We start from the raw sequence: 10,120 nt of genomic DNA, 5'->3' as shown, positions 1-10,120 counted from the left end.
CCTACGAGGGGTGGGGTGGGGTGGGCGGGCTGGAACCCCGCCTCTCGCCTGGCTCCCACCCTACCCCGCCCCCTTACCTCATAGGCGTAGTCAAAGAGCTCCAGCACCGTGAGGATGCTGGCCCCGATGAAAAGCCCCATCTGACCCCCGATGTCACCTGCGGGGTGGGGTGGTGGAGTAGGAAGGGAGTAGGAGCGGGGTCAGAGAGTCAGGACTTGGTGAGGGCAGTAGGGCTTGGAGTGGGGCAGGCCAGCCATATTCTCAAAGGGAGTGGCAGCCTTCATGCAGAAGGATCACAAAGCCATATTCTGGCAGGATTTTTATTTTCTTCTCCATGCTTTTCTGTCTTTTCCTACTTTTCTAATATAAACAGGTATTATTCAGGAAAAAGAATTGTTTACAAAAACACACCAACACTCTTAGTGTCTGGATCAATTTCAGAGGCATATGAAATAGTTTGCACCTCCACCCCTACCCCTCCCTTATACCCACGGGCTTGTCTTTTCCACTTTGCCCTAAGAGAAGGCTCAACTACCTTCCCCCACTACATATCAAGACAACAGGGTTTGGGGAAAAGCACCTGAAGATGGGATGAGTTAGCACCCTGCTTTGAGTAGTAGGGAGCCACGCCATGCCTGTGGTATGGGAAGGGGACAGGTATCATGAGCAGCTCACCCAGGAGCCCTGCAATCTCATAGGCCTTCTTCTGCTCAATGGTCTCATAGTTGAGGACTTCAAAGAAAATGTCCAACACGAGGATGTTCTCCCTGCATAAAGATTGGGGGAGAAGACCTAAGTCATATCTCCACCCTTTACTAGCTAGGAAACCTTACAAGTTACCCTCTCCAAACCTGTTTCCATGTCCATAAGATGAGATGCTGATGGAGATACCTGCCTTTTGTAATTATTATGAGGATTAAATTAAATGGCATATAAGAAAAGATGCTCTATGTACTGGCAAGTGTGATATGATCTTAGTTACAGAAATGAGGATGAATACAGAGGATAAAACAAGGAGGGAGGAAAAAGGGGTGTTTCCATTGCTTATTCTGGCTTGATCTTCCCTCCATCTCCACTCCACACTCTCACTCTCGTACTCTGATAACTCTTGGACCATCCTCAGATTATCTTAGCTCCTTCTTGCCTGCTGGTCCCCCATCAAAGCCCATTCTTACCTTCCACAGTCCCTGCCCAAGAGCCTTTCCCTGTACAGTAGATCCCTTACCCTATGTACTGTTCAGACTTGTTGAACTTCTTGGCCAGGTACTTGGCTGAGGCTTTGCTGGGGATCTTAACCATGGACAGCTCCTTGCCATATCGGGTCAGGTTGCAGGGCATTTCACATACGCAGTACTCCTGGTCCTTCTCCACCAGGAAGTCTGTACCCAGCCAGGTGAGAGGCATTGATTGAGTTTCCCAGCATGAACATCCTGGTCCTGCCCAAAGGAACCCTGCCACCCACCCCCCTTTTCCTGATCTGCTCTTCACCTTGGTCTTGTGACTGCTCTGTGCTGATGATCCTCACCCAGCCTTTGCATGAGTATTTCTAAATCCTATATGTCATTCCATGAGGGCCCTTTAGGGTCAACCAGCTGAAGTGCTGATGAAAGAATGTAAAGGCCCCTCCCAGGTGATCTCCATTTATTTTTCATAGGGGTTTCTGAAGATACTATTCTTAGCTTTAAAATCAGATACATGTAAGGGTGCAACGTGGTGCAGTAGTTACTGGAAGCTTCTGGAGTTTGGTCTGAAAACCCTGTGCATATGGCTGGTAGCACCTCCTTCCCTTTCTGTGACTACCCCAGGGTAGGGGCACTCACCCAGGGCAGGATCTGCACACTCCTTATACTGCTCTGGAGTGCAGTATGGTGCATCCCCTACAGAGAAGAGAAGACAGTGGGCAGGATGGAGATTAGGGGGCATGAGATGGTAGTGGCATATAAGGTGGCAGATGGATAGGATGGGACAGTAGGATTAGCCAGTCCCCAGTGTGACCTGGAAATGACCCTCCATGATAGTCCATCCTTCCTAGACCCTTTCACCCACTTTTTTTGGAAAAGGCTGGAACTGAGATTGGAGAGATAAGAGCTAGAGGGCAAAGAATGCAGTAGGCTAGAGAGATTGATATAGATGGGGAGCAGGTGAGGGGCAAGCCCCCAGGATTGTGCTTGAAGACTTGGTGCCTGACCTGGCATGTGTACCATGCGGCAGTTGCAGTTTTCCACCAGATAACGTGTCTCACAGTCAATGCGGCAGGCAGTGATGCTGTAGGAGTCGAAGAAATCCGAGTCCATGGTAACAGCTTTGCAGGTGCCCCAGGGTGGGGGCAGGTAGATGAGCTGCTGGGAGAGCCGGGGAGCTGGGGGAATGTGATGACTTCTCCCTGAGTCACCTTGTACTTCTTTGACAAGATGCAGAACTCAGGAGTTCTGCCCCTCTCCCTCCGCAGCCCATGAAGTTTTGCAGTTTGTAGAATATACCCATTCATTAGATCATTCATGTTTCTAACTATCCCAATTACCATAAAGGTCCTGCCTCACCTGTTCCTCCCATTATTGACCACCACCACTCCATCTTGACCCCTCAACACCCCACCCTAGGACCAGCCTTCAATGGCTCTCTCACCCGCTGCTCCTGGCAGGCCACAAAGGTCTGGAAGCCTGGGGCCACACCAAAGCCCAGCTGGTCGATGAAAGGAGGTTCATCCTGACTGTGTATCTGTACTTTGATTCCCGCTTCAAAGGATGTCTCGTCTATGGGAATGAGGGGTATGTGAGTTGAGAGGGCTTCTGAGTTCCTATCCCCTTCAGAGCTGAGGACATCCTGCCTCTCCTGGGAATAAGCACAGTGTCTATTTGGTAGGTAAGCTCTCTATGGGGTCCTAGGCTACCCCTAGCTGCTTTCAGGGTTTACCAGCTCCATGCTGTTGCAATGACCCCCGCCTCCTACATGCTTCTTTTCTTACCTGGTGTTTGCTATACATCTTGGTGTTTCACATTCTTTTTCCTAAAATGTCACTGTTTCAGATACTCTTCATTTCTCCCTTTTTTCCCTTCTCCCCATCTCTCTCTGCCCCACGGCCCCCTGAGACCAGACAAGCAGGCAGCCCAAGAAGAGAGGGAGTTATTTATAGAGTGAGTGGCGGCCGCTGATGGAAGAGGATGGCTGGTTACCTTGGAGAGTAACTGAGCCAGGAAGGGGGAGCGAGGGAAATGTGAGTGTGGGATGTCAGGTAAAGTCAGAGATACAGATGGTGAGATCCTTGGAGGAAGGGGAAGGAGCCTGTGCCCTGCGCCCTAGTGGAGGCTGGGGCCAGGAAGTATGGGGAGTATGAGGGGTGCAACATACCAGTCTCTCCCCATACAGGTAAGTACTCGTCCTGCTGGATGTCCAGCATGATCTCCAGCCCATTGCCTGTCCCACCCTTCATGGTCTTCAGCCGGGGCCGCCCATCTCTACCCGAGTTGAATGTGTAGCACTTTCCATACCGTGTGAAGACCTGGTGGGGGGAGAATAGAGAGTCTGAGAGTCCTGCCAGTACCTACTACCAACTGAGGAGTGTCCCCAAACAACCCCCATCCCAGCTGGAATCCCAACACCCTCCAGGAACAGTTCCTCCTATGTAGCCCATTCTCCATTTGTCCCCTTCTGCCATCTATTCTCCACCCTTCTTTTCCCTGCTCTGTGCAGTGGGAAGCTAACCTTTGTGGGGTACATGGCCTGAGCTCCTTTTCCACCTGAATGGGCTTCAGTTAGGCTTGGTCAATGAGAACCACAAGTAAGGGATAAGAAGAAGGCAGGAGGAGAGAGGACTGGGGTACTGATCTTTCCCCATCCCTCACCCCTCTGTAATGCTTCCAGTGGCTTAGACCTTCCGTGACTATAAATCCTGCAAGGAAGGATGGAACTGTTTCCTTTTATGGCCCTTTAGCCTAGAAGTGATAACAACTTCCCACTATTGGTAGCTGCCTCAGCCCTCTTATTGGTTTTCTTTCTTTCTTTTCCTCTGTGTATGTTTGTGCATGTGTGTGGTGCTGGGGATTGAACCCAGGGCTTTGTGCATGAGAGGCAAGCACTCTACCAACTGAGCTATATCCCCAACCTTATTGGTTTTCTTAATCCTTCCCACAGCTCCATAAACAGTCTCTTTATTAAAGTCTTTTCAATGTGTAGCACTTGAACCATCAAGTGGCAATTTTTTTTTCTGGTTAGGATTCTGCCATGTACACCTCCATCACCAGGATCTTCTCATTGCCAGATCCTTAGGGCCTTCTGAGATAGATCTTCTTTTCTTCTGGATTTCACCCCAGACATTAGAAATCCTGTTCTCCCCAAGACATGCCCCCAAACCCAAGACCGCCAAACCAAAGCTTTTCTGTTTCCTCTAGCCATCAGCCCCCTATGTCCATCACTGTCCTATTTATTATCATCAGAACCTGAAAGCCCCAGTTACCATGCTAAGGACCATGGTCACCCAGCACTCAGGACTAAGCCCCAAGGCATGGCATATTGGCAATGCTCTTATAGAGCTATGAGGGCCTTAGAAGAAATCTCAGCCCTGGGAGCTCCTGACTCCTCATCCCCTTACAACCTTTTTCATACCTCTGATTACACAGATGTGGAAAGTAGAGTGGCCTCCCTGAATGTTACCATAAATTGGATGGGTGTTCTTTTACTACTGCTGGATGGTGACAAAGTCCACAAAGTGAGTCACAAAGATTCAGAGAAGGCCCGAGAAGGGGGAGACAAGAGTGTCAGGCCAGATTCCAGCAGCAGGTCTAGTGGGGGTCACTAGAAAATAGTCTTTGCCCCTTCCTCATATAGCCTCTGTCACCTCTTCCAGAAGAGAGAACATGTTGCTCTCCCCCATTTTGTGGGTGAGATCTAATGATAAAGCACAGAGAGAATTATGAGGGCTCCTCATTCCCCAACTCTGCCACCAGCTCTTGTGACACGAAGCTACAAGCTCTTAGCTGGACACACATGCACATACCTTGATTGAGGTCACTTGGGAGCCCCAACCTTGCCTGGCTGAGAGGGCAGGGTTACAGAGCAATGGATCCCTGCTGCCACCTGGTGGTTTTGGATAAGAAGTGTCTGCTCTACCCCTGGGCTCCCAGGAGAGAGGTTGACTCTTTTCTTGTCCCAGTCCTGTATCTCCTGGACTTCCTGAGGTCAAGTGGCCAAAACATCAAGGTCCCCTATGTGTGTTCAGTCATTACGTAGTCTGAGATGGCACCCACCTGCTCTTACACTAGGGAGGAGGTGGGGAATCAGGGATAAGAGTGTGGGGGAGGAAAAGCCAGGTATCTTATCTGTAACCTGGAGAAGCCAGAGAAGAGTTAAGTCAGAAAGAACTGGAAGATGGCTGGAGAGTCAGAGGGCAGAAATGGCAGTGTGGCAGGTGGTCCCTCATCAGGGAAGGCCCCAGACTTCTGGGTGGGAGGTCCAAGGGGGAAGCTAACTCTCAGTGAGGGCTTCTTCTGGGAAGAACGTCCCTGCCACTTAGAACAGAGAGGAAGGGGTTTAATTTAGAGGTGACCTGTTATTCTCTCTCTCTCTCTCTCTCTGAAACACACACACGCACACACACACACACACACACACAGTGGGTGGAGGATGGGCTTCCATAGAAGCACAGAAGACCAAGTAAGGATGCAATTAAGGAGGAAGATGCTGACAAGTGGTTCAGCAGGTGGAGATGGGGGCTGCCTCCACCCCTCTACCAACTCCTTACCACCCACTTCTGCACTCCAGAGGTCAGGTGGCTCCTTCCCCAGCATAAGTCCAGGGGTGATAATCAAAATAGCTAGATATAGCCACCCACCAACAGATCAAATGTTGTCCTCACAGAGCAAGGTCTGGGCACTGCTAGACCATGAAGGGGTCTGGGGAAGGGCAAGTGAGGCTGGAGGATATTCAGGAAAATATCAGGGGCCTCAGGGCACCAGCTAATTACTGACTAGGACAAATATATTTTAAGATTCTAACAGGAAGAGCAGTACTGGTGTGGACCTGGGAATATTTCCAGTTCCAGACCCTGGACTCCCAAGTGAGCTCTGGCCCAGATGGGAGCACTGCACAGATACCAGCCTCAGCCCCAGGAGGTGACAGTCAAGGAGAGCCATAGCAGACAATCTCAGGGTGTTATGCTAGGCATGGACCCCCACTCACCACGGAGAAGTTGTGAGGGCCACAGGGCCCCCCGCGGTAGGAGCAATAGAGCAGCATGTCCTCCAGCCGGTGGCAGGAGCGATTGTAGAAACGGTGAAGATTAAAGGGCTCCTCAGAAAAAGCCTCTGGCCCAGGTGGAGCAAGGGGCACCCCAGGATCATCACTTTCATCCAGCCCCAGCATGGGGGCCAGGTAGAGCAAGTCAGGATAGCTGAGCTGGGACAGCCGCACAGCATTGGTGTTGCAGAGGGTGACGGCTGGGAAGGCCAGCTCTGTGGTGGCCACTTCGTCTAGCAGGGTCACATGAGGGTAGCTGAGGTAATAAGCAACACGGTCCCCTACCTGGCACAGGAAGGCACCCAATGCCAGGACAAAGGCCACAGCCCACAAAGCCTGCCTTGGCCCTGGACCCCCTTCCACAAAGACATGGCTGGCACCATGGAGGGTGCAGCTATTGGCAAAGGCCACCAAATCCACGGGTGAATCCCCCTTGATGGCCTCGTTCCTTGATGCATCCTTTTCCTTCTCTTTCTCCTCTTCGGATTCTGAGCTGTTCCGCTGTTGCTGGTGGTGATGATGGGGACCCCAGACATCTCCCAAGGACCCTGGGACTTCCTCTCCAGAGGAGAATGACACAGAGCAGAAGATCTGGATTGGCATCTTCTCCAGGGACTTTCTGACACCAGAGGATTGGCAGAAGGAAAGAGGGAGGTGCCAGAGGAAAGGAGATATGACCCCAGGCAGGGTCCGGAGGGGCCAGCCACTTAGTCCTTCAGCTAGTTCTGCACTGCCTGGCTGGCTGTCCTTTCTCACTGGGGCCTCTGTGGCAGTGTAGCTAAGCTGGGCGGAGCATGGAGAGGAGGACCAGCTTGCCCAACCAGGGAAGGCTAATGAATAATTGATGGCAGTGAGAAAGGAAGGCTGATAGACAGGAGGGGAGCACGAGCCCCTTTCCTGTCACTGGCTCCAGCAGGACCTAGAGGGTTAAGACAGAGTGGAAACCCTGGAAAAGCCTAGGGCTGGAGCTCTTGATATCCCCTCCCCAGGTGAGGTGGGACCCAGCACAGTCCTTTGTTCCCACTGCAGGATGATCTCAGCTGGTAACAGTCCCCACCCTCCCTCAGGACACACATGCATGCTCTCTCACCCTCCAGTCTATTCCCCAGCATGTCTCTCACTTTCCCCATTCCAATTCCGGCTCTCTCCCTTATTGTCCCAAGTCCAGTTATTCCTCTGGAATATCCAAGCTTCTCATGCTCTGTAGATATTCTCTCAGACTTCTACTTCCTCTCTAATTCCCTTTGACCCATAATTTCCCCCCATTTCATTGATCCCCTATTCTCTCAATCTACCCTTAAACCCCAGTTCCTCTCTAATCAATCCTTTGATCCTCAGTTACCTTCCAGTCACTGTCCTGATCCCAGTTTACTTATTCCCAAGCCCCCAATTTCCCTGTCATCACCCCCTTAACCCCAAATTCCCTCCAGCTAGTACTGGACCCCCTTTATCCCTTGACCTCCAGCTCTACTTTAGGCCAGCACCCCTCCCCCATGCTGAATTGCACTTAGGTCCCTTTCCTTCTCCTACCCCATTTTGTGGATTGTGGGGCTAACTCAGGTTCCATTAGCAGAAGTCTCTCCCTGACCACAGACTCATTTGTGGCCACTTCCCGGCACTGGAGGAAGGTATCCTCTCTCTTGCAGCTGAAAAGCTTGCTGGAAGATCATCACTATATTCCCAGCTTGCCCACCCCAAAACAGTACAGAAGAGGGGTTCCAGGAGTTCTCTAGTGCATGGAAAAAATTGAGATCAATGCAGAGATAGAGGGTCTTGGGTCAGGTAGGGAGTTTTGGGAAACAACCTACAAACCCTCAGCCTTGCAGATTCCTAATCCCTCTATCTCTGAGGTGCCCTCTTCCCCCAATCCGCTGGCCCCTCTATGCTCTGATTACCCAGGGCCACTGGCTGAGGAACTTGAGCCTCGGGCCTAGTCTCCAGGGCCAAGAAGGTGACCTGAGGGAAGGGTAGGGAGGGAGAGAGAGAGAGAGAGAGAGAGACAGCAGATTAACCCTTCCTGTTCGGGGCCAGAGGAGGAGCAGTGAGAGCTAGACAGGTCTACCTGGGAGTTCCCATTCCTTAACTATCTAACAGCCTCTTCCCCATTTGCCAGATGGCCCCTGGAGTGAGTTGGGGATGGGAGGCAGGTTTCCAAGCTATAGCAGAATTGACTATTGTGCAACCTTTGGCCTTAGCTTTGTTGCCAGGGACACAGAGGCCCCAGAAGAGGAGGCTTGAGGTCTGGCCCCTCTCCAGTTTTATGACACTGTCCTCTGACTGACCTCAAACTCTTTTTCCTAAACAATAGCCTCCTAAGTGACCTCCCTGCCTCTCAACAGTTTCTCCCTGTTTTTAGTCCATGCTATGGACTAGACTAATACACTCTGACTATTCTCTTGCTTAAAGACCTTCTTTCACTCCCCAGTGCCTCTTGGTAAAATTCACTCCCCCAGGTGGACCTACAAAGCTGACAGTAAAGCTTCAGCCTTACTTTCTACCACTGTCCCTCCACCTCAGCCCACATCCACCCATCATGACCTTTCCCAGACCACACTAAGCTTATCTGCAGTCCCGTGTCTTCCCTGGACTCCATCTGGAGAGTTTCTACTTATTTTCCTTTCTTTTCCTATCCAGAAAGGATCTCAGTATATTGCCATGTGGGCCCTGAACTGGACTCAAGCCATTCTCCTGCCTCAGCTTCCCAAGAATTTGGGATTACAGGCACAAAGCACTGTACCTGGCTTCCTACTCCTTTTTCAAGACCTGCTTATATGTTACCTCCTCCAAGAAGCCTTCTCTGACTCTACAGGGATTAGTTAGTACCTGCCAAGGGAATAAACAGAAGGGTCAAGTTCTGCTCAGGGCCCATCTGGCATGCATAGTGATCAGGAGCTCCTTGAGAGCAGAGCCTATGAAGAGTAAAAGATCAAGACTCAGAGACCATGCAGAGGAACAGGAAGTGAGAAAAGACCAAGGACACCAGAGTAATCACAGATAAGTCACTGCAGAGAGGAAGAGAGAGAGACCCCCCCCCACACACACACACACACACACCTTCAGCTGTTGTCCTCAGGTTTCTCCTATATGGATTCATGGGCTGCTTTTCTGTTTCCTGCTCTGTGGGCATTTTCTTCCTGCCTGCCAGACCTTCGCTCTCAGAGGGCAAAGTCTTCCTGCCTTGCATCTTCTCAGGAAGTGTTTCAGGGGTAAGTGGATTTTGGGGGGTGGCTGAGGCTTGGGCTGGGAAAGTTGCAGCTGCCCATGTGTTCCTTGACCACTAGAGGGCATTGTCCCCTTCCTTGAGATGTCCTGGAAGTGGATATAGATTGGACTTCCAGAGGGAGGAAACTAAGGCAGGAGAGCTTCCAGCTTGGGGCTTCACCAGAATGGAGGCCAGAAAGACACAGTTCAGCCTCCAAGGACTGTGAGTTTAGTCTAACTGTATACATTTTCCCAACACCAACAAGAAGATTCACCACACACTCCTGCACATTGCTACACAAATGCACACCCAGCTGCTTCCTCCTCCATACTCGGTATTCTTGTTCTTCTAAGGTTCTCTCTCACCCTAACCTTAACCAAGGAGACAAAGCCAAAGTTTTACAGGAAAGGAGAGGTGAGGAAATTGTCAGGGGGCATACCCAAACCCCAGGCAACACAAAGGGCCCCAGGAGAGGTGCTCAATTGTGCACGAGCACACCCACCCACCCACATACACACACAGAGAGCTACACTCAATTCTGAACTCTCTGTCCAAGGTTGTGTCCTTTCCCTATATCACTCCTTATCAGTACTCTTCAGCTGTGTGTGACAACGAAGTGGTTTCTGACTTACTATGTCTTTTTCTGAATTTCTTTCCCTCCCTGTCTCCCCCTCCCCTCCCTCCCTC

At 51.0% G+C, this 10,120-nt stretch overlaps 1 protein-coding gene across 4 annotated transcripts in view; it reads right to left on the bottom strand.

Moving 5' to 3' along the window:
* Positions 1-10,120, bottom strand: part of Asic1 (acid sensing ion channel subunit 1) — a 25,276-nt gene that overhangs the window by 566 nt on the left and 14,590 nt on the right. The window contains exons 1-8 of one of the 4 annotated variants that reach the window (XM_048802698.1): positions 6,175-7,518; positions 3,349-3,499; positions 2,626-2,753; positions 2,189-2,342; positions 1,821-1,877; positions 1,226-1,379; positions 676-767; positions 78-157 (exon numbers count right to left, since the gene is read on the bottom strand). In XM_048802698.1, the coding sequence (XP_048658655.1) occupies positions 78-157; positions 676-767; positions 1,226-1,379; positions 1,821-1,877; positions 2,189-2,342; positions 2,626-2,753; positions 3,349-3,499; positions 6,175-6,834 (1,476 nt within the window). In that variant the 5' untranslated portion in view covers positions 6,835-7,518. Of the gene's footprint in view, positions 1-77; positions 158-675; positions 768-1,225; positions 1,380-1,820; positions 1,878-2,188; positions 2,343-2,625; positions 2,754-3,348; positions 3,500-6,174; positions 7,519-10,120 lie in introns of those variants that run through there. The other 3 variants (XM_015493592.2, XM_048802699.1, XM_015493593.2) reach the window with 3 other exon arrangements.

This window comes from Marmota marmota, unplaced genomic scaffold (genome assembly GCF_001458135.2).
Source record: "Marmota marmota marmota unplaced genomic scaffold, marMar, whole genome shotgun sequence".
Taxonomy (NCBI): Eukaryota; Metazoa; Chordata; class Mammalia; order Rodentia; family Sciuridae; genus Marmota; species Marmota marmota.
The sequence above is the reverse complement of the archived record's forward strand: the minus strand, read 5'-3'. Positions and strand labels throughout refer to the sequence as shown.